Below are 24,640 nucleotides of genomic sequence, written 5' to 3'. Positions count from 1 at the left end.
CAGTGAACTTGTCCTGTTAAATAGGAATTTCTATTTTTGTTTTTGTACTAACTGATTAATGTATCTACTAATGTCTCTGATAATATCTTTGAACACATCTCTGATGAGCACCTGTCCCGAACTGAACTGTGGCTGCCAAGTCAGTGTTCACCTTTTGTTCTCATTTTGGTGTGGCCTAAAAACCTTGAAAGATATCTAATGACTTATCAACAGGGCTCATGACGATACAGTCAAATTGTAGCACCTTGTATAGGTGTTAAGCATCCTAGATGCTCCCCTGTAGTTGGTCAGTAGCCAACAGAGCAGAGTGAAGCAGATTTTTTCTCAGCAAATCTTTTATTGAAAATAATAAAGCTTGAACCAAATATAATAGTTAATTTATTTGTGCCTTACCAGTTCTTCTCTCCTTCGCTCTAGTGTGTGACGTTGTTTCTCCCAGTCTGAGGAAGCAGCTGAGAGTTTTTTCATGGAGCCGTGTCCATAGAGCCGTCTCTGAGCCTCTGCCTTTTGCTGAGCCAGGTTGCGTTTTTTATCACTGGCTCTGGATCAATACATAGAAGTACAGGAGTCAGGACAATGCATAAGGAAAGGGTTCAGACACCATAAGAGTAGACTACCTAAGAACAAAACCACTGATAAACATTTTCTGTTTCTATCCCGTGAAGCTCAGACAACTTTTCCAACAATACTTTGCATCTTTGACTTGTTTCTCTAGCAGAACTGCTGTTGAGAAACAAATGCAACTGAAATTGATTTGTTTTAAACCGTATAAATATTGTTGCCCTTATTGTTATTTATATCAGGCAGCTATATGTAAAAGTCCTTTTAGAATATTTTAACACTGGATACTACTCAGTAAAGAACAGGCATTATCTGCAGTTAACAGTTTTCATGAATGCTGTCTACTATAATGAAGTTTGACAGCATGCAAGTCTCATCCCTACCCGATGGATTGACCTGAATTTGTCTTTTGATCATCACATCATTGTAATGAGGAAGAAAGAAAACATCCCACAAAACACCAAACAATACAGAGATACAATATGGAGCTGAGACACAAACAAACCCACTAACTCAGGATGAACAGGACCAGACAGCTAATTCTGAACAAGGGGGCCATTGCGGTCTAGAGAAAGGGCAATTCATTTTAGTCAATCGCTGGCCCTTTAAATTGGATATTGAGTGCTGTTGGGGAGCTGAGGTTTATCAATGTCCATGCCCGGCCGGGTCTGAATTGATCCCACGTTGATACAGTTGGTGTTGTGAGTAGAGTCATGAGCCGACCCTACCTCTTACACACCCCTCCCTTTAGGGAAGCAAAGCCATTACTATATAAGGAGAAAGTGAGCAAGGTAGAACAAAGCCCTTATTCACTCCAGCATGAACATAAGCAGTTTGTCCAGTGGAAAGAGCTCCCCGTCGCCTTTCAAGGCCCCCTACAATTTATTTGTCATGAAATAATCAAATCTCCCCTTTTAATCTGTGGGAACACAGCAAACATCAGCCATGAAACAAATCATTTTGATAAGAGATTTGTTTGTGCTGACTGAAGCTGGGCGGGAGGATGAAGTGAGTTTTTATGTGGGATGGCTGCACCACGCACCACACTTGGCCAAACTAGATCTATGGTGCTGCATGTAATTGATCCATTGTGTGTTTGTGTGTGTGTGTGTGCATGTGTGTGTGTGTGTGTGTGTGTCTAGTAGAGTTGAGACTATATTTAGAGCAGTAAGAGGAGGACAAGCACAGAGAGTGAAAGAGAAAAAGAGAGCAGAGATCCAGAGGTCTGGTGTACAATGATCAATCAGTGGACAGACTCATTGTAGCCAGGGGACAGAAAAGCATGCCAACAAACACACACATACACAAACACACACACTACATATAAAAAACATACATTACACAAGAGTGAAAGAATGCATCACATAAAGAGGCAAATAAATACACCCACAAAACAAAGAAAAAGAGCATTGCATGAAGCTTTTGTAAATATAAAGAGCAGGGTAAACAATGGAACAGATATAACTTACAGGTAAACATTAGATATTCAAACAAACACACACACACACACACACACACAGCATGTCTGATTGAAGGGTGCACAAAGCGCACAATAAAGGCATAGCTTTGTACCATGGCCATTATCTGTTTTTGTATGTACCACAGCAACACCAATACACATTTTTACAAGGACAGCGTTTTTTTGTACAAAGCTAAAATGTCTTGTTACTTTCAGACGAGTGTCACTCGTGTGTCATCAGTCTGAAACCAAAACAAGATGAAGGCTGAATTGTGCCCTGCATCAAAATAATTTCAGAGTCTTCAGGGTTGACAAATAAAGAAAAACTGAAAGAATCGATTGTGATCTTCAAACATTCAGAGCCCTGTAAAATAGTGTTTGACGTAAGCTTTGCCTGCCTCTGCACTTTAAATGTAATGGGGCCCTAGATGGAATTCATGTGTGTCTGATGGTGGAGAACAGTACCTAATGTTGAGGAGTTTGAGAGCATTGAGCAGCACCCCTTTCTTCACATCGTAATCAATCTTCTGATCAGTCCCAAAGCTCGGAGCTCGATTGATCTGCCAGAGAGAAGGGGAGAGAAACATTCAAAGAATATTTTACTTCATCTCATTTTTTTTTTTCTTTCTTGTGAATTCAGCAGACAGAAACGCTATGCAATTACAGGAGTAGATTTAGGGCATCTTTGGAAAAAAGAGATCTGTTCCCAGAAGAAGGAGAGGAAAGAGGAAAGAAGAAGGGAGAAAGATGCAAGGGGAGGGTTTTTTCTCTTTGAAGGACACTTTAGCATGCTTAGCCTTTGCCTAGGCATAAATCCTGTCTAACACTGATGTGTGTATACTGGTGCATGAAGAAAAGGGTATGTTTGCACGCTTGAATGCATGCACACATTGTGTAGGTTAAAGTGTCACCCGATAAGTAACCTTGCCCTTTCAAACACAGTAAGCGGTCCATGACTCTGTAACCTAAGTATGCCAACCACAGCCAGGCACTGCAACACCCATCCATACCACTGCCATCAATAATCTCTTTGTGAGCCCCAGCGCATTACTACAGCGCAGCTCAATGCCATCATATACAATCAACTACACTCAGAAAGAATCAACTGAGTGAGAACAGAATAAGCCACCTGTGATTTGAGGTACAAAAGCCCGAATCACCTGGGGAAAAATTCAAGAGCGGCTTACCTTTTTTAACAGAACAATATCCAGTACCAGTGCAAGGTATTCAGATATCAGTTATTATACCTGACACAACAAATCAATTCTTCCTTTTTGCTCTTTGTTATGTTCCCTCTGTCTCTCTCCCAAGGTGAGAAAGAGATTGTGTGAGACAACAAAAGGACCAGCAAAAGGAGAGAAGTGCACAGGTAGGGTGAATGAACTGGCAACTGTGATTGGAATGGTGTCTTCCTATGAGGTGACTTCAAATGACAATGCAACAGATGCTCACCAAAAGGTTGGCTCAGGCTGATAAACCTTGATTGTTGAGATAAGTCTGGTCCCCTGCTAACGTCTTTCAAAAGCTCAAACTGTCGATTTTCTTTCCATGTGGGAACAATAGGACGGGTGGCACCTTTTGATGTCATTAGATTTGTAATAGCTTTAATAAAGGTGTATTTGTTTGAAAAGAACAAATACACCATACATTTGAGCAAAAGTAAGTACATGTGAGAATTGTGGATGAATGTCTTCAACACAAAGGGATATGTAAAAGTGTATACTGTATCACTAGACAGAACCTCATCCACTAGCAAGGTGCAGACAATGGCCTGATAACATTAGGATAAAAATATAATCCAGGTAGGACCCTGTATAGGGCAGTAGGAACCGAGGAAGCTATATTTAAACCTACAGTGTAGCTGCTGTCATTTTTCATTATTACTGATTTGAACATACAGTATGTATATATAATTGCTAAAAGGTTCTCTGGAAAAGTTTTTTATCAAATATATCTTTATACAGTATACAAGGGCATAGAAGTTTTTACCAGTTGGAAACTTGTTAACTTAGCCATATTGTTTTAACATGCCATCCCTCCCTTTTTTTGTGTTTGGAATCATCTAATTATCTTTGTCACGTTACTATAATGTCTGCCTTACTTTGCACAAATATTGCTTCATCTTTTGGTAGTCTATTGGCTTTCATTATCTCACTTTCATTATCTCTAAAATAATTACTTGATTGATGATATTTACTTTGACTTTTACTTGTTTTTTGTTGTTTTTTTGCATTTACATATACTTGTACATGGATCCATTTACACATAAGCCAAATGCCAAAATGTATCAGTTTGATGAATAAAAATCACTGCTAATAAGTCTGGAAACATAGCTGGAAATTTATCCTTCCCAGTAACCTTAATCTGCAGTCAGAGTGAGTATTTGTGTCAGAAACATTATTCATCCTGTTCCTATCCTCCTTTAGAGAAAAGCAGTTGGATACAGTTGAACATATCAAAGCAGCACGACAGCTAATCACAAAACGTAATTTCAGTCACAGAGCAACACTGAGCCAATCAGAAGCTTTATAGTATGTTATAGATCCATTCTACCCGCCAATCAGCATTGTCGGTAAAAAGCGGTGAAATAAAAGAAAAAGAAAATAGCTTGGTGTGCAACATCAGGACATTTGGAACCATCAAGATTTTTTGGCAGAAAATAAGCAACAAAACCCAAAAGCTCCTTTACCAAGACATGCAAAGCGTCTCAAGGGTTGCGGGGGTAGCAGTTAGAAACTCCATCCCTCATTCTCTCCCCGTCTTCTGAACTAGCCATTACTAATCCTGACACAAAGGTGCTTACTGCTGTGTGGCAGATTTGGGAACAGTGTTTTAAGATAATATTTCACAACCACAACCAAGCTTCCAAGAACTGAGAGAGCCACAGTGTTGGCTGTGTTTCCAGCTGTGGGGCAGATAACCCAAAAAGTGGTAACTACTGAATGACCATCCATTTGGATCAATCTAGGCAGGCTTAACTGCATCAGTAAAGCTGCCTCCTACATCAATAGTTACTCCCAAATTGTCCTTCAGCCAGACACTGAAACTCCTACGAAGTTGTTAAAAAAGCAAAAGTGTGAAGTAGGGAATAGGTGAATAAGAGCACACAAGCTTGAGAAACCTTGAGAAATCCCAAGCTGAAGTTTTCTATGTTACCCTGAAGCATCTATACAACCTCCTCTGAGCCTCTTGGGCCATCACTGCTCGAGTCTTCGACTACTTCAGAGCATAGATCCACAAATACCACAAGTTAGCAACTAAATCTACACCAACATGAGGTGGGTTGGTATGGGCGTGCCTTTGTCGGTGTGTGCAAGCACCCACCTGAGTTTTTCTATACAGCAATCTATCAGAAGGAGGGGGAGGTTGTTGATGAATCTCCTCCAGCGCAAAGCAGAAAAAAGGAACAGAGACCCTATCCAACTCTTTCATTCAATAGAAAGAAGTTTACAATACATTCCTCTGTGTGCTGAGGAGGACAGAGCTACGCTTCGACCTACAGTAAGAAAAAAAATTACAAAAGAAAAAGAGGGAAGAGGTCTGTTTTCATTTAAGCACTCGCCGATATGACAGCCACAATGAAAAGAGTATGGCTTTAGTGCGCTGTAGCCTATAGGTAACAGCCAGACTGGCAGTGATCCTGGCGACGGTTGTCTCGTTACTTGTCTTCATTTCTTAGTTTGATTTGTGGTGTCAAGCTGTCACAGGGTAGACTGGCATTGCAACACTTGCTGTCTCTCTTTGCTCTCCTTCAATCTTTCGTCTCTCTCTTTCTGCTCTCTGCCTGTCGCACTCCTCCTCTTCTGGTTAGTTTCTCTTCCCACTCTGTTTCTTGCTGCCTCTCACCCCGTTTTCTGGTCACTTGTGCCTCCCCCCCTGCTTGCTGGCCCTCACTCTCTGGTCGTTACCTCTGTCTTATTCATTTCTCTCTCTGTTTCTGTGTTCTCCTTTTTCTCTCTGGCAGAGGAAGTTGGACTAGTCTGGTCCTAATGAACCCCTGCAGGCTCCCAAAACCCCCACTCTGATTTCCTTAAGTGACTCTGGCAGGGTCTTAAAGAAGCCCTCAGTTGCTCCAAGACGCATTCAATAAAAATGTCAGATGAAAAGATTAGACACTCCTTTTTACTTTGATTCGGTTCAGCATCAGCATCGCATCAGTGTAGCCCAAATATCGCTTGGCCAAACAGCAGAATGCAGGAAAAGAACATATCAGTCAGTAACTTTTCACAGGACAGTTTTATCCTCTTCTGATCATTCAATTAAACATACCGACCCTTTTATTTTCTGCACCTGGAGGTGTGTGGCTTTGACGTACAAGTAACCTGCCAATGTTTATGGCAGAGTTTGTGAAATAAAGATTGTGGTAGGGGGCCTTATTACATTTTTTCAATGTCCATTTGGTTTGAATTGTCTGTGAACTGCAGGTCTCTCTAGTGATCTTTATTGCAGGTCCTAGAGTACAAACAGAGGGGATGAAGTGCAACTAGCAAATTTTAAATAACCTATTTGATCTGATATAGTTTATTAATTTCCAAGTGGGAAATTCTCTTGACCCTGTGGTTCGGATGCAGGGCCAGTCTGCTAATGTGTGTCCCTCTTCCTGAGCAAGTAAGAATGTAGTGTATTGCTGAAGTATTTCCGGTAAGTAAGTAATGGTTATACAGCGAGATCAAACCTTAACAATAACACTATTATTACATAGCCATAGGCCATTATTCTGCTCCTGCACACTTACAGAGAATAGTCAATTTCACTTCATACTATGGTATGCCCATTGGTCAGATTGCAACTCCGTCCTCCTCTTCATTGTGATAATTTCAATTGAAAATAAAACCAGTAAGAAAAAAATCCTCTCCGATGATCATACGGCTCACTCATTGTTGAAAATGTAGCGGGCATCAAACAGTTTGTGTCTGTGGCCTCTGCTGTGTCACACCGACCCTAATAACATAGCAACAGCAATGGATCAGCAACAATCAGCTGCTTTCTTTCCACAACAAATTGCTTCCCCCCATCGACATCTATTCTGTGTCTGGAATACTCGTCAAACAAGTGCAAGGGCTGCTCGTGATTAATCGGTTCAGAAAAACGAACCCCTCTTATTATTCCTGACAGAGTGTAAACAACCACTGCTTTGACAAGCCTCCCATTCTGCCACGCACACTCGAGGGTATCGGCACAGTTCAACCGCTGTCAGAATGGAGTGTTTGTTGCTGCACAATGGTGGAATGATAAAGGGAGGCAGAAAGGGAGAGAGGGGGGGGAAGCATGAGTAGCAGAGCGACAGAAAGACAGACAGCTGGCCGCCCTGTTAAGTCGCGCTCTTGTTTCAGCCGTCTTATCAATCACTGTTTTGTTCTTTTCGTGCCGTTTTTAGTGGTCCAGTCGGACACAGGGAAACTCTAGCTGAGCTGAGCATGCTGAGCTGCTAGTAAAGGTCCTGGGAGTGAGCAGGCCAACTCAGCCACTAGTCAACCTGATTTGCTTTTTTTTTTTTTTTTTTTTTTTTTTGAAGACACACAGATATACAATCAGACACAACCACAAAAAGCAAAAGGTGCTTCAAAGGTGCACAGAAAAGGTAAGAGTGGGCACATTTAAAGCCAAATCAAGCACTCACAAACATGCAAGAATACATCAATAAAACATACTTGAGGTCCTTGAGGACAGTTCGATATGCAAAAATATATCCTCTTTTTCAGTCTCTCACACATTCACACACATAACCACACACTACAGTTCCATATGTCACTCATAAACATGCAATATACAGTACCAGTCAAAAGTTTGGACACACCTTCCCATTCACTTGAATAAGAAAGTGTGTCCAAACTTTTGACTGGTACTGTATATTTTCCATCTCAATCACATGCACGCACACAAACACAGACACACACACACAGACACTAGTGCTGCCGTATACATGCCTGATGATAAATGACTAAATGTTGGGGTGTGTTTTCAACTGCCCCATATACGAGGCCTGTGCACTCCTAATTTGATACTTATTCCATGAAATAGTCATGTTGGGGGAAAATGGATGGGGATAGAGACAGACAGTCCCATACATCATTCTAATTATTCTTTAATAAACCTTTTATAAGCCAAAGAGCGGCTTGTAGGTAACTACTGCCACCTAGAGTTCACAAGGGGAAAGGCACTCCCTCAGAGCTAAGGACGATATCCATGGACATTTAAATAAGAATGAATCCTACTAAGTGCCACATATTAATCAAAGGCAAAAGGAAAATGAAAGGTGGAAGGGGGCAAGAGAGACTCTGAAAGATAATTGAGTATGTCAAACTGTATGTATTCTCCTCTCCTCATTTTTTTCACCCGGGAATACAAATCATAAATTCAATCATGACTGGAGCAAGCACAGGTAGCAAGTAAATTCCTCCATAATCACCATGAAAACGCAATAATGTTCCACTAGACTGTTGTAGGGGTTAGAAAACATGTCTTAAATTTCCTGAGGAAATATCTGAAAAGCTTGCTAACCTCTAAATCATTCTTCCAAAACTCCTAGTAAAACAGCAACACTTTAAATGGCTACTCTTTAGACTTTTATGAAAAGCTATAAGAACAAACAATTTCCACCTCATTCCGCACAGATGAAATTGAATTTCAGTTGAATGGTTACATAAGTAAGAGCTACTATTTTTTCTGCGCAGGAAAATTAAGAGTATTTTTCAGCAGTTGTAATTCATTTGCAGTTCGTGTCTTTGTGTGAGTATCGAGAGGAAGGCAAATTAAAAAAAAAAAAAATCCATGTGTGGGTTTCTATGTGTATGTGTGTATCGTGGCATCTGTTTACACTTGCCATCGCAGATTACTCCCCACAAACACACCCCCAACACAAACACACATACACGTACATTTGCACTCAAAGAAAAGGAAGTCTGGATTATGTTGGCTCTGAGGGAGGGACAGGCAAACCAAACTCATCTTGAAACAATCGGGGACAGAGCACTGAAACAGGGGAAAGTTGCAGGAAGGGAAGGAGGGATGGAGGGAGGGAGGGAGGGGAGGGGGACGGAGGGGTGAAGTATCACCGCCCTTGGGGGAACAGTCCAGATGCAGTCTGTTGGTCTGTTGTCGTAATGCCCATTCACACACACACACACTGAGACACAAACAAACCCGTGCCACGGTTGACCTAACCATGCCCGCCTCATTAGTTGCCAATCACTCTGCACAACTCGTCCTGAGTAGCAGGAGGGATAGAAAGGCGGGAAGAGATGGATGGCGAGATGGCGGTTAAGTTGCAGCCATCAATATTCATTTGAGCTCTGGTGTCCGGTGGGATCTCAACACTGACATGTAAAACACAGTGAAAGTTGGCAGGAGAGGTATCTTCTTATCACGTTTTTGTGTTGTTTATTAAATTGGTCTATTTGTGTGTTTTGAGCAGGATTCCTCCCTGCGTCTCTGGCTGGATAAAAACACGAGCTGCGGGCTGGAGTTTGATTGTAGGCAGATCAGAACCCCCCACACACACACACACACTACAGAGGACTATTAACCGAGGTACAAAGACCACATAGCCACATACATGCACATGCAGACACACACACACATAGAGTAGAAGCATTCACTAAAAAACACAGACACACCAGTACTCTTGGTTGCACGCAGTGGCTCTAGTAGCGCACATGTATGTTCATAGTGCAGAGCAAACATACGTACTGTACCTATGTACCCATTCAAACACAGCATGCACTGACGCAGCACAAATCAAGTTTAGCACCCTTACACGCTGACTGTGGCCCTAACAAGCAAGCCGACAAGCCTTTGAGCTGCCTGGAGCCCAGCACAAGAGACAGCTTCGCACAGACCAGGCAGGTTTCTAATTATTCGTGCTCGCTACAAACACTTGTTTCTTCTTATTTAGAGTTGACCAGCTGGAGCTTTTTTTATACTGTGTGTGGGGGGAACAGCAAAAAAAAAAAAAAGAAAAAGAAAAAGAAAAAGAAAAAGTGAAGTGAGCCGGAGACTATAATGAGGCTGGGCCTCAATCCACCAGTCCTTGTGTTGGGTTCCATGGACACCCATCGGGACCTCATGAGAATGATCAATTGTGCTCTTTGTCGGTTTCTGTTTCAGATATAAAGGGTGGAGCATTTTTTGTGTATATATTCCTCTTCTCCTCGCCCATCACCCACCGAACCTCTAGTAATATTTTTCCCATTTTCCTCACTCCATTTGACATTATTTGTCATGCCGGCTTACAGCACACGGGCCCTGGATAGACTTGAGAGAAAGAGGGGTGGAGGTGTTGCAGGGGTGATAATGCTGTCCCACTGCTATATTTTGCCACTGAGTAAATGCACTCCTTATGACTTACACTGGATTTGGAAACGCGTGCTGTTCTCTTTGACCCACACACCCCAAATTGAAGACAACACCACATGCTAACAGAATTTATGAGTAAAGCCAGTGTCATGATGCTGTTCATGAACTAAAATGAATATATGTGCATTTCTGCATTGATTATTTTTTCCTTGCATGTTTGTTTTGCTTTTATTTTTATTTTGCTCTCGAAAGACAAAGAAAACACTCAATGAAGCCCTCAAAGCAAATGCCTTGGCACTGACAATACAAACCACAGTCTGTGCAGACTGTGCGCGCGCGTGTGTGTGTGTGTGTGTCTGTGTGTGTGTGTGTCTGCGTGAAGTGAGGATCACGGCTCAATGAAACGCCTTTCCTATACGAGTCACAGATGCTGTCTGGGCTGGTTTAATGAAAGTGAACGTCTCGGGTTACGCCATTTGAGCAAGTGTGCATGTACGTTCGTGCGCGCCTATGTAGTGCTGATAGTCTGAATGTCAATAGGAGGTAAAACTTGTGTTGAAAACCCTGATGAATTGAGATAAGGATCACACAAAAGCCTGTCTCTCTCCTTTTTCTTTCTCCTCTCTCCTTTCTATACTTGCTGACCACAATGTGCCTGTTTGATGCCTGGCCTTGGTTTGAGAAGCATCACTCTTGCCTTCTCTGTTTTCACCCCTGTGACAAGCTATTTGGCAGGTGTGCACTGGTCTGTGAGTATCCGTATTCGTTATCAGCATATTTGCAACAATTTCTCTTTGTGCTTGTCTGCTTAAAAAGAGCCTGTGTATGGTGTCATGAACAGAGTTTTTTTACAATACCAAGATAAAAGCAAAGACGTCCTCTAATCACAGGAGTTTGGAGGTGCACAATTTTAAATACCTTGTCTAGTAAAAAAAAAACAAAATTCTGTGGGTATAATTGGAGGATGTGAGAGGCAATCATGTTCCTTTTACCTCCGTATTCTCCTACACAGACTCAGAAAATGGCAGACAAAAATACAAATACAAAAGGCAGGATTAATGTCATTTGACAGTTTCTTATATATGATACCATCTAGCTTTCAGGTATCTGACTGGCTTTCAGTTTACACAGGTTGAACTTTCATTTCCTGGCTGCAAGTTTGCATGTCCAACAACCAACTTTGACGTTTTAAAGAGTAAAAGAGGAAGACAGTCGGAACAGCAGTCTGGGTAAAGCCCCAACGAGGCGTGGCACACATAATTCACAGTGACACCAATAAGGAAACCTGAGAGGTGAAGTCCACAGATTCAAAACAAACCTGTGAGACCTAGATTATGTTTCAATTCCTGACACAATTTTTACTGTTTTGGAACTCAAGGGAGTGACAAAAAAAAAATGGTGAAATACGGTGAAATAGATTCAATTTACCACAAAATGTTGCAGTGATCTGCTGAAAAAATTAATTTGGACCTGAGGGCTTGCCATAGGGTACGGTTTGTGGCAACCAGCCTATGGGCCCGGCTGCGTGTTGCGTCCCTGCTGAATAGGAATGAACATCGACAGGCTAAAGTGGTAATAAAGTTATTTTCAGGCTTGACAGCCTGCGCAGTGAGGATTTGAGAAGGGGTCTCTATGCTTGCAACTATCCCCTGACTAATCAGTTGAATTTTGGAAATAAATGATTGTTGCTGTAAATGTTGCGTGAAAGAGAATCAGGGTTGTGCGTGTGTATGTGTGTATGTGTGTATGTGTGCGTGGGATGTTAATTGATGAGAGTTATAGAGAGCTGCTAGTAGCACAGGGGGGATCATTACCGCTGGAGTGGAACAACTGCATTCACGGCTGTTTGCCATGTCTCATACACATTTACACTCACACTCACTGTCACACTGCAACAGCAGTCAAAAGGAACACCACTCTGGCTCTCTATTGTACATCCTTTTGTCATATAGTACAAATGCTCAGTCACATAAAAAGAGTCAGGTAGGGTAATTATAACACCCTAATTCCATGATCACTCTTCTGAAAACACCAACCGACTATCAAATGTCATTCTTTTTTTTTTTTCCTCCAAATCATAGGCTTTTGTAAATTGCAAGATTTATTTTGGGTTGGCATGATAGGGAAAAACAAACAATTATCCCAAAGGCATTTCCCATTTTTGAGACAATTTGTGGAAAAAGAGGGGGGAAAAGGCGCACAGCCACTTTGGGTTAAAGGATTTAGGTCACGCTTTAACTGACTGGCTGACATCAAAACAGTGAGACAGAAATCCTGGAGTGGACTCTGAAGTAGAATCCTACTCCTGAATGATTGACACTTGAGAGACTGACACTGAATGAGGGGCGGGCGTCTTGCTAGTCAACTTGCCGCCCTGACCTATATTTTCATACCCTGCCTCTGTGTGTGTGTGTGTGTGTATGTGCGTGCATGTATATGTGTGTGTGTGTGTGTGTGTGTGTGTGTGTGTGTGTGTGTGTGTGTGCCTTTGGAAGAGGAAGAGGTGTCTTTGTCTTGGCTTTCTGTGCATGCTTCTATTTCTACACCTATATGTGGGTGTATATAAAGGCACACGTGCATGTAACTGTGTTTGTACGTTTGTGGTTGTGTGTCTGCCTAAATAAGAGTGTGTACATGCATGTTTGTGACTTTGTAAGTTCCTTTGATTTTATATAGGAATGTGTCTCTCCTTGTGTTCAGGGGTGCATAAATACATACTTGAGACTGTGCGGGTGTTTGTGTGTGTTTCGGTGCACCAGGGACGAGAGTGTGTAAGCAAAATCAGTGTGTGTTTATGCTTTCTGTCAGTGTGAGGCAGAGTCTTCCTCTCTCCAGCTGATGGCACATTACTTCAGTTTAGGAGCCGCTGTCACTTTAGTAGCAGCATAGACAGGTGAAACTCCACAGACTGCGGCCATTCTTTTTCTGACACACACGAACACACACACACACTCAAATACAATTTTATAAAGTACAGTAGTATGACGCCTACTGCACATTCATAATTTTCCGGTGTTTTTATGAATACAAAAACATTTTTATGAAATTACATGAAATATTGTTTAAAAATGAAAATTCAAAATACTCAATTATTTTTTTAATTAAATGTATTATAATTACCTTTTTAGAGCAAATAGAAAATAACAAATTAATAAGATAGGTCTCCCTTTAAATAACATAAAAACACCTCTTTTGTATTTTAAAAAAATTAAATGCGGTTTTTGACAGCAACAGCAAGTACACACACACATACGGAGTTGTACCTCCAGTAGCCAGGGTTTGAGTTTGCGGTCCAGGATGATGTCAAAGCCCAGGACCTCAAAGCAGACGCTGTCGCTCCCTGGTGGTTGGCCGGGGCGACACATGCGGTAGGCGTGCAGTACATGAGGCTCAGCTACTATTAACGTCTTCACAACCAGCTCCTGGCAGGGCATACACGAACACAAAGAGAGAGAGAGAGCGAGAATCACCAAGCCGAACCGACACAAAGAAAGAATAAAAATCTCACGTTTTTATTTAGTCAGTTTCATTCATCCTAAAAAGCCACAGGCTGGAATTTTTAGTTCCTGATTAAAGGTCTTAAACTGAAAATGGTACAATTACAAGTCCAACTTTAATTGCAGGTTGCAACTGCAGACTAATAACAGCACCTTTAGATTTAGAACTAGACTCAATGGAGTAATAATAAGTAAACAATTGAGCAATCATGACACATAGACCTGTAACCTACAGACCGTCTTTACAGAGGTAGTTCGACACAATCAATGACATTTTTCCTGTGCTTTAAGACATTCTGGCAGTTTGAAAGCCAAGGAGATACACAAAGTGTTACTGGCACAGAATCTTTTGAATTTCACTCACACACAGACTTATTCCAACGTTGGTGGTGGTCCATCTGTGTGGCTAGTGGCTCCCAATCTGTGTGCATGTGCATGTTTGCACTTATGTTTGCTGGCTGCTACCTGCCTGCCTACTCCCACTGTGCAACTGGGGTAAACATACTCACTCTGACACACATACTCTGCACAAAGCTTCCCACCAGTCAAGCCCCACACAGTGCTGCTGGCCTGCAGTGTGCCCAGACCAGTCTGACTGCTGGGTGCAGGAGAGGGGTACGGTGGTCTGGCCCTGGCCTGATAAGGCGGCAGCCCCCCGCCACCCTTTTCTATCTGTCTGTCGCTCACACACCTACCTCCATCTGTCCATCCATCCCCCCGTCCGAACCACAGGCTTCACAGTACAAACACCTGCTCCCACTACCTCTGTTGTTGCCCTAAGTCCCCTGCACTGGCTGGTGTGTATGTGTTTGCGTGTCTTTGTCCCTCCCCCCATCAACTCATTCCTTATCCCGAGCCCCCAGCATTGGCCACTGCCTAGCACTTTGCATGTGTGTACATGTATGCACGTGTGCCTGTCTTTTGTTAGCTTTGAGCTTAAATTGTTTTATAAGCCTCTAAATTTTTTTTATCCTTTTATTTTTTTAAATTTCACTTGCATACATTTGTACATTATTTCAACTATTGTGCATGCAGGTAAAATTTATTCATTTAATAGCATCTTTCACTTGTGAAACAATGGTGCTTATAGTGAGGTCTTTTCCTGATGGGGGTTCCTTGGTTCAGTTGATATTGTAGTATCACTGACAATATGGAGAATATATAGTACCAGTCAAAAGTCTGGACACACTTTCTCATTCAAGTGAATGAGAAGGTACATACAGATAGTAATGCGTATAATGCTTCTCTGTTAACGCAAGAACTCGTTGCCTTTATATAAGCGTTTATGTGCCAAATTTTTCTGCAATCCACTAAAGTGATTTATTATTTGGTCAATATAAATATATGCATGAGAATTCTTCAAAGCTATTTTCTGAAACCCTGCATTTTAATTGATAACTGTATTAACTGTAGGACAAAGATGATCACTTGGGATATTTTATTTTTCCAAGTGGCATAAAAATTCTTACTTTTTTTTGTTTCTGAGTAGATCTAATGGATCAGAAAAGGATCACTAATGGCCCTCAAATGAGTACCATGCCAATTGACCAAGTGTAACTATTTCACACTGACCAGCAAACTAAGAGGAACAGACATGTCTTTAGTCTTTGGCAAGGCCACGCATTTAAACTACAAGCTACAATTGCTGCCCAACTATATTTTTTATCCAATTTTTTTTGCAAGTGTGTGTGTGTATTAGAAAATATAAAATCCATAACTAACCCATTTGTAGTCAGAAACTGCTCTCAAAATTACACCCATATAAAAAAGCTGCGGATTTGCTGGTCAAACCCTGGATACTCTGCCCCTCATCAATAATACTGCAATATGAAATAGATGCCAGTATTTCACATGAAAAAAAAAAAAAACATGACATTCTTAAACCCCACAGACAATCTTTCTGGCAAACGAACTGTCTGACTCTTACTCTGACCGTGACTGTTGGCAAAAAGAGTCAGGGCAGCTCGCTATGTCTGTACGGGAACAAAATGTAAAAGGAGAGATGAAATGCGAAGGAGAGAGGAGAGTGAGCAGAGAGCAGAGAGCATAAATACAGAGTTGAAACAAAGCACGGTGTGTGAGTGCGAACTGACAGCACTAACACCAAAGTGGGGCAACTTCGGAAGAAAGGGCAGAAAAAAAGCCAAGAGAGCAAAGGAAGAGAGCAGTCTGGCTAAGTCAGAGGGTGACGCTTTGGTGTGTCACAGAGGGACAGGACAGATGAGAGAGAAAGAATCAGAAGTGAAGGAAAGGAAGGGGAAATTTTAACGCAGTGACAAAATGGAGCACACAGAGAGATTGTACAACATGGATAAGAGAGGACTAAGAACGAGGAAATGTTACTTAATTTAACCCATCGGGTAAAGCACGGGCCACATTACCTTGTCTTAAATGCCGCTTTGTTAAACAGAAACATAAAAAAGAGAAATTTGATTGAAAGAAGAAATAAAAGATTGCCTTGAGCAGAGTATAATAACCAATGAGATTTGATTTTGTGGTTGCATGCTGGTAGCACAGAGACAGAGAACAAGCACTGAGGGACTATACAACCCAAATGACTAAAGACAGAGGGACTAAAAGTCAAGGTCAAGAAGAATGAAACAGAAAAGAACAGCACCAGGGCTAAAGAAATGGGTATAAATGAGTAACTCAGAGTAGTAAGAGTAAGACAAAAGGGCACACAACAGTGTGTTGTAAGTAAGAAGAACAAATCAGCTTCAGGAAGTAAAAGAATCATCCAAACAGACATTGATAAAAGAAAATGAACAAGGTAAAGGTGTTTTATGAGCTGGGAGTAGTGCCAGATAGGAAGAGCTCACCCTCAAGGAATGATGTTTTCACCAAGCTCTTCCAGAAGTTAAACAAAGCTCTGAAGCTCACTGAATTACTGTCATAACAAATCATATCAAACCTTTACTGGTCCACTTGTGTTTTGTGTGCAGGCGTGTGTTGGTTAGTTGGTTAGTGTGTATATGTGAGTATTCGCTTACAGATTACACTTGCGGATGTATGCATGTGTTGTTTGCATTTGTGGTGTATTTGTTATCATACCCAACATCCTTTCTTTGGTGGAAGTACACATCTGTTGTGATATGTCTGCATGTAACTGTGTATCTGTGTTTGCATGTGTTTGGGTAGACTACCCACGTACAGAGACATCTCCCCAAAATTTGGCCACGTCGTAGTCGTTGGTGCGGAGGAACTCTGTGAACCAACTGATGGATCTCTTGCTGCCTTTGTCCACGGTCTCATCTCGCTCAAAGTTCTCATTGTGTTTGTTGACTGAGTAGTTGGTCAGATGCATGTAGAGCTGGCTCTGTGAAGACAAGCATTAGACATTAGCATGTTGACTAACAATTTACTAACTTTATTTAATTTTACAGCAGTGCAACAACTTTATGAGATAGCTCTTACATGGAAACAGATCTAAAAGGACGATTTTAGATACTAAATGCACTGGACACATTACTACTGTCATATGAATGATAACAAAATAAGCCTTGCCCTTTTCTTTAATATTGAAAAATAGAGTACATCTAATAGCAATTCGACTATATGTGGTCAAAATGAGTGAAAGGTTTTTGGCGTACTTGTAAATGACCTTCTTTATAAGTTCTGACCATAGTAAAAATCCAATGTCATAGCAATCGCAGATCATATTATCACCAGATGGCATGTTTTGATCGTTGTTGCATAAAAAATATTCTTTTCTTCTTTCTCCTAGATTCCTTTATTAACTAAGTTGATGAAGAAATTAAGCTTTTTTTCCACATACTTCATACTCCCAGATGCATCCATACCATAATACAAATAACTACTAATAACTTCACTGAAGCATGGGAGAGGGCAGTGCAACACCAAATACAACGAAATGTAATTTTCATACATAGTGTACATATTGTATATTGTACCTAAATAGCTATGGTACCTATGATGTAGCTCTTAACTTTAATTATACCTTCATCAGTGGTGATAATCATCACAGATAACAACATACTTAAGGGTGTTTCGTGCTTTTATCCCTACAGAGCACATACCTACGATGTAATGTAAAACATTTTCTCCAAAGTAATATGGTTAGACAAGAATAAAAGGCAAAAGCAAAAGCATCACAAACTGCCCCCTTGGCAACAACTAAAGGAGGTAAGAAATGGTGCAGTAAAAGAAATAAAGAACAGCTTGCTGTGCTGTACGGGAATTATCAACGTTGTATTTTAAAATGTTTCTCAGGCGATGCTCTTGTGGGAATGACGGATAATGAGTCAACAGCAGAGCAAGTTTACAATCATACATCACTAAACTCTCAAGCATTCAGTGATAAGAGGAGTCAGAGCGCTAGTGCACCACAGTTCCCACAGTGCATGGCTAAAATGCATCATCGAGTGGTTGACTATTACTAGCCATTGTGTAAACCCTGTTGTATCCCCCCTCTTTAAACACTATCTCTCACAGTTGAAGACAATACATCCTTGTCCTTAGCCTACAAGGTAATAATGCTGTGACCGCAGGCCACTCCAGCTCCTGATGGCTGTCTGGAAGCCACTCTCTGTGGGATTGAACATCCATCTCCATGGCATGACTCACTCCATCATGTGTCACAGACTGGGTAAGACAATACACACTTGTGTCACAGGAGGGGTGCGGCGTGTCTATGTGTGTGTGTGTGTGTAGATAAGCATCATGCTTGATAGGAAGCTGTTGTGTTTGTGTGTGTTTGTGTGTGTGTGTTTGTGTATACATCCCATCATCAGCAACAGACTGTGCTTCAGCAGGTGCAGAACCTCAAGGCAAATATGAGCGGCTTGATATTACAGGGGACATCTGGCATGTGGACATTTACGCTCAGCTGTGTGCATACAGTATGCCTGCACATTCTGTGTGTGTGTGTGTTTGTGTGTGTGTGAGGGTGGAGGTGTTGAGCAATACAGCCTTGCAGTTTTCTGCATTTGGACATCGTTTAACCGTGTGCATGAGAACATGTTTTTGTGATCATATGGAAGTTATAGTCTTTCCTAACTCCGTCCTCCTGTGTATTAGTGTATCTTATTTTCATTATGTTGAGTTGTACATGCCCGTGACTCCAGTTCAAGGGAGTGCATGGCAAACACATTGTTCTGTGTATGTACTTCTATCTCATCTGTCTTTCTGACTCACCTAACTGGCCATACACTAAGTACTGTTTGTATTTTCGAACAGAAATCATTTGTATATACATTTACAGCTCATCAAACTGGCCTTGTGCACAGATAGTACACAGACAAAGATGCATGTATTGTTATTAGCTACAAGGTATGTGTATATGGCCATGTGTGTCTGACTCACCAGGTTGGCCTCGCTGGGTGCGTGGTACTTCTCGGTACCCATGCGCACCAGGCCATCGTTGTAGAGGAAAATGCGAAGCGGATCACAGGAAGTGACAAGGATGTAGATGCGCAGATCAAACTTGTAGCCCTCCATCAGGAAGGGTTTGTCCAGGTACTCCTGAACGATAAAGTGCTCCTGGGCTGGCAGCTTCTCACAGTTACGGATAAGCGAGATCCTGGATAGACAGAAACTTTATTAATCCTCAGGGGGGAAATTGGGGTGTCGTCAGCAGCATAATAAAATATGGCATAGGAAAGACAAAAAAGATAATTAAAAAAATGATAGATGAGAGCACAGCAGGGACCGTGAACATGACTGATGACATTGGCACTGTCTTATATACATGTTGAGCAAAAAATTGAGCCAAACAGTATACAGATTTTATAAGTTTCAGCACATTATTTCATTTCATTCAATGTCATCGAGGAACATTGAGAACATATTTCTGATATTTCTGGGGTACCACATCTGGCTATTCTGGTGATACTTTCAATCTTTACATCCCAAGATTGACTTTGTCCTGCTTCTGTTTTTTTTTAAAGCAATGAGTAATAAGCATAACGTTCTAAAGGAGCAATAGATGCAGTCGGAGGGAGAAGATATGTTCTTACTGTGCATGGTATGAGTCTAATTTACATTAAAGTCGTTTAGCCCTTAAGAGCGAAGGGGTCAGAGATATGGTGCCCTCATGGTATTCATGTGACCTTGCACTGCTACAAAGCGTTCACTGAAAACATATGTAAATGAGTGCACTCAGCATGCCTCAGGTCTAGTTTGAGCAGGACAAGCTGTTTGGCTCTGTGGGGCATAGGATTTTCCAAAAATTTTGTTACTCTGTTCATTACCTAGCCCTATAAACAAAACAGTTGAAAAATAAATGTACAAAAAACAGACAGGTACAACACAAATGCTGGTTTGTCTGAGCAAAACTCTGCAAGCATCTGGAGAACATTGTAATTTTCTAAAGCCAAACTCCACTCTGTCTGAATGGCACAGTGCATCAAATGCTGTTGCAGGGTCTTTCAGCTGTGTGTGGGTTAATAGGAGCAGACATTGCGCTTCGATTCAACCTCCCCTCTAATTCATTTGCTTTGGTCTCATGTCACTGGCACTCAGGCCTTATAGTACGCAGACCATTGCTAGCTGTACTCAAGAATGAGCTGTCTTAGTCTGTGCGCATCCATGTGACTGTGCACGCGAGAGTGAGGGGCAACGTTTTCAAAACTTTTTTGCGTGTGAGAGTGTGTATGCCTGTCCATATGTATGTGGGTGTAAGTATGTGTGTGTAGGGAGGGTGAGGGGTCGTTGTTAAACAATCTCCCACTATGTACAAGCAACGCGACTGACCTATATCACCATCACTCATAGTTAAGGCGGACTTTTCCTAAATTGGTTGCATGCACAGTCTGGAAGGCTCCATTCTACGCATGCAAGCAGAGACACCACACACACAAACACAATATTTGGTCAAGATGTAAAGACTTGATTGTTCAAAAAGTACAGTTTGAGCTATTGAGATATTGTGGCACCAAGCCACCAGAGGGCAAACATTGCTCTGCTTTGTGGCTTGGTGTAATCACAGCCAGAACTTACAGTATGCCGGGAACAGTGCAGTCTATGTTGTTATAATTTAGCCAAATAATTCACCAGTTCAGTTAGCTCTAATGAGGCACAAACATGGAAGCGTTGTTGCTGAGCTTCTAGGGAAGATTTATTTACCAAAAATCCAAGAGGAGATATGAGAATCTAGGTCAGGTGTTGGCTTTCAGATTATGATGAAGGTCTTAGTTCAGAGTTCTTCCCTTCAGATAAAACCTTCCCAGCTAGATCTGCTTGAGCATGATGTTGTTGTTACTCTGGGTTTATCAGTCACTCCTCAGCACCACTTGCTCTTGCCAACTGAGACTGCTGTATTATAGGGCAGCACTTCATTGGGCTGCTTATCACTGCACTTGAACAGAAAAGAACAGGGAGAAGTTGATGGGATCCTGACCGACGATGTGAGGGGGCCTCCTAACAGGCAGGACAGCAAGCTGAATGATGAGGACAGGGTTAACAGTGTTAGTTAGTCGAGGAGGAGTAGCTGAGGAGAAGACGACATGATTGATGAGCTGGGGTGTCAGATAATCACGGCCCACTCTCCCCTGCCTATTTAATTTGGCACCAGAGGGGATCTCACCTTTTTAAGCCCCGCACGCGCTTTTATTTTGCTTCCCTTATAACAAGCTGCGCTTCAGACAAAAACAATAACTTCATTTAGTTGGCCGACGGAAAAATAAATTACAGGGGGTAGATATAACTTAATTTCCTGCCGCGTCACACCATGCAAAAAAATAGAGAAAAATCTAATCTTGTGAGCCACCCGCCGTTGAGTGGTCGAGCTAAACTCATCATCTTTCATATTCTTAATGTATTGCAATAATTCAGCGTTTGCTGCCTTTTATTGTTTAATAAAAAAGGGCTTAGTGCAGCATGGAGTTATAAGTAATGCTCACATTATACCAGAAAGGACAAATTCAAAGAGAATTAGAGGGAGAGGTGAAGCACGCTGAGCTATTTGTACTTCAATATCCCCATCTATTGGTGCCAGTGATGAATGCAATCCAAACTATTTCTTCTTACATGCACTTGAGGGATAATATTTTTTCAAAGAATAAAAAGTCAAAAAGAATGCTTAAAAATTGTTTTGTAATCTGAGCAGTTTCAGCATCAGCTATGTGCAATGTGCAAAGCAAAAACAAATTTCTTTTCAGAAGACAGCATATTTTAGCCAAATCATAATATTCACTGTTTGGCCTGTCTTTTGTCTCATATTTTATCTTATGAAACAGTCGAGGTTTTTTGCCACCCAAACAATCAGTGTTTGGGTGACAAAAAAGCCTAAATGTCCCTTTCCCCAGGGAGCTTCCTAACTTCCATTAACTCATCTTGGTAATGAGATGTAATCCCTCCAGCGTGTCTTGGCTCTGCCCAAGGGTCTATTTCCAATCAGTGCATCCTTTAAACACCTCCAAAGGGAGACAGCCAGGAGAATTAAGGTGACCAAACCAACTGGATTATTTTAAAGCAAAAGGAGCCTCAAAATCAATACCAAAGTCCTCTATCACACAGAGTGAGGCTCCCCACACTCATCCAGGTATATTATGTTCAGTTGTGTTGATGGTGACAGAGGGGAGTTGATTTAACTCTTTGGTCACTTTTAAGACTGTAGTTGTGATGTTGAGTTGGACTACATATTCTTCTGGCGTGTTTCTTAATTTTTATTTTGATTTACACAAATTGGGGTGAATATTAGTAACACCTCTCAATATAATGCCAAGAAAAGAACACTATGGGCTCAAAAATAACTTGAGTTGTATCAACACTTCTCTGACTTCATCAACAAAAACAAAAGCTGCTTTGAATGCTGGGATTTTGCTTTTTTATGGGCATACCTAATAAACTGGTAAGTCTAAGGAGTTAACGTCACGCTTGCTTGCACTTCAGGACAAATTGTATTTGGTGCTGATTCTCTAAATACTTCATGACTTCAACTGTCAGAATAGTGAAAACATACCATGGAAATGTGATATCACAACCTGAGATGGGCTCTTACCCCATGGGACTAAAAGTATGAAATATGCATTCAGTACCACGGCTTGTCCATCTTTTGATAAAGAGATGCTATTGAGAGACAGAGTTCCCTGCAGCTGCCATCTTGGTCCATTTTCTACTCTGACTGGTCACTGCTGATGGTGCCTCATAAAGGAATCCAATAATCACATGCAGAGACCTTCAGGGAAGGAACTACAGTAACTGCCAGGGACCATGTGTGTATGCATGTGTGTGTCCACTGGTAGCGATAACCTCTGATTTATGGTGAGTGTGACCATCGAGGACAATGAGGCCAACAATGAGATTCACCACACCCTCTCAGCTCAAATACTCAATCTGGTCCCAGCCATAATGCTATTTCCATAGACCCCCATGTCAGGGTCACAAACCTCTCGTTGGCTTGTTTTGTTGTGTTTGTCCTCTATTTGTTTTACTTCTAATTTCCTCTTTCACTCACTCACTCTCTTCCTTTTTATCCTCTCCTTTAAGTCGTTCTCTCCTTCACCCTCTTGTCCCGGCCCCCTGTCAGTCTTATAGTCAGTGTGTTAGATTGCTCTGGGGCACTTGCTAGCTTCTGACCTACCCGTGACCCATGGCTCCGTTGGCAGGTTTGACAATAAAGGTCTTCTGCTTGCGTTTCCTGCGTAGCTCCTTGACATAGTTCTGAAACTGAGTGTACTCGGCGGGGAAGATCCAAGTTTTGGGTATGAAGCTGTACTCTTGAGGCTGGCACTTGATCATTCTGGAACAAAGAGTGTGTGTGAGATTAAGGTGATTAAATTCAAGAAACACCTTGTTCTTCTTTCCTAACAACAACATTTTATACTTTTAGATGAATTTGTACTTTTTCCTGCACTTTTCCAGCAGTAACATTATTAGTTGCATTTTGTATTTCAAAAGATGCAATTTGTGCTTTTATAGCAGTGTCTTATACTTATCTTGCTTTAAATGGTAGAGTACTACAAGTACCCAATTCTAACTTCTCAGAGTGCCAGCTGGCTCAACACTTAGCTTTGAAATGCTCTTATTTTATGCACATCTACAACCCGAACAAAGAGAGACAAAAAACTTACTTGGACATGTTTCTTGCTAGGCAGTCTTTGCGGCAAATTTCACCCATACCAGGGAAATGGTTAATTCTCTGCAGAGGGACAGGCAGACATAATAATGTTGTTAGGGCCATTACGCTACTCAATTCCACCCCCACCCCTTCATAAAAATGAGCACATTAAAGGCAGCAACCTGAAGTGAGCTTACAATGTTCTGACATTTATGCCCAATTACGGACTCAAAACAAAAAGGTGACGCTGAGACCTTTCTCAACCCTTATTTAGTTTACCATGTTTTTTTATACTTTAAAGGTTGGGGAGGGAAGAGGCAAGAAAAAAAAAGATCAATCTCAACTCTGAGGGGCCGAGGTAATTGGTTCTGCATCGCAAGCTCCTGCAGTGACAGTTGAATGAATTGCTTTGAATATGCCGAAAGGGGGGTTGGGGGGGTAAAGGAAAAACTCTGGGTTTTCTGTATTCTTTGACCAAATGATCCTGAACAGGGGCGTTAATTAGGCTCGTATGAACTGAAACTTGACAGCAAACTCTCACAGTACATCACTAAAAGGAAAAAAGGGAAAAAAAATTAAAAGAGAGAGAGAGGAGAGGGGGAAAAAACAAGAACGCAGAGTGTAAAAGGGATCCGTGATTATTATCCAAACGAGACAGACGTAATTAGGGATTCGGAAGAGATTGCACAATTATGCCAATGCCGCGAGACGGTGTGGCTTGTGAGGGGAAATCAAAACCAATTGTTGAGGGACTTCTACTTTTCTTCTGAGAAATTATCTTATGAAACACCACAGCAAGCGAAGAAGCAA

The 24,640-nt window shown here is 41.5% G+C and overlaps 1 protein-coding gene across 4 annotated transcripts in view; it reads right to left on the bottom strand.

The window, feature by feature from the left end:
- ttll7 (tubulin tyrosine ligase-like family, member 7) overlaps positions 1 to 24,640 on the bottom strand; it is a 76,496-nt gene that overhangs the window by 40,280 nt on the left and 11,576 nt on the right. For all 4 annotated transcript variants that reach the window (XM_042416760.1, XM_042416761.1, XM_042416762.1 and 1 more), the window contains 7 exons: positions 23,844 to 23,911; positions 23,354 to 23,512; positions 19,135 to 19,351; positions 16,964 to 17,128; positions 13,579 to 13,737; positions 2,486 to 2,580; positions 394 to 541 (listed from right to left, as the gene is read on the bottom strand). In XM_042416760.1, coding sequence (XP_042272694.1) covers positions 394 to 541; positions 2,486 to 2,580; positions 13,579 to 13,737; positions 16,964 to 17,128; positions 19,135 to 19,351; positions 23,354 to 23,512; positions 23,844 to 23,911 — 1,011 coding nt within the window. The remainder of the gene's footprint in view (positions 1 to 393; positions 542 to 2,485; positions 2,581 to 13,578; positions 13,738 to 16,963; positions 17,129 to 19,134; positions 19,352 to 23,353; positions 23,513 to 23,843; positions 23,912 to 24,640) is intronic.

Source organism: Thunnus maccoyii, chromosome 7 (assembly GCF_910596095.1).
Source record: "Thunnus maccoyii chromosome 7, fThuMac1.1, whole genome shotgun sequence".
In the NCBI taxonomy this organism is placed as follows: Eukaryota; Metazoa; Chordata; class Actinopteri; order Scombriformes; family Scombridae; genus Thunnus; species Thunnus maccoyii.
The sequence above is the reverse complement of the archived record's forward strand: the minus strand, read 5'-3'. Positions and strand labels throughout refer to the sequence as shown.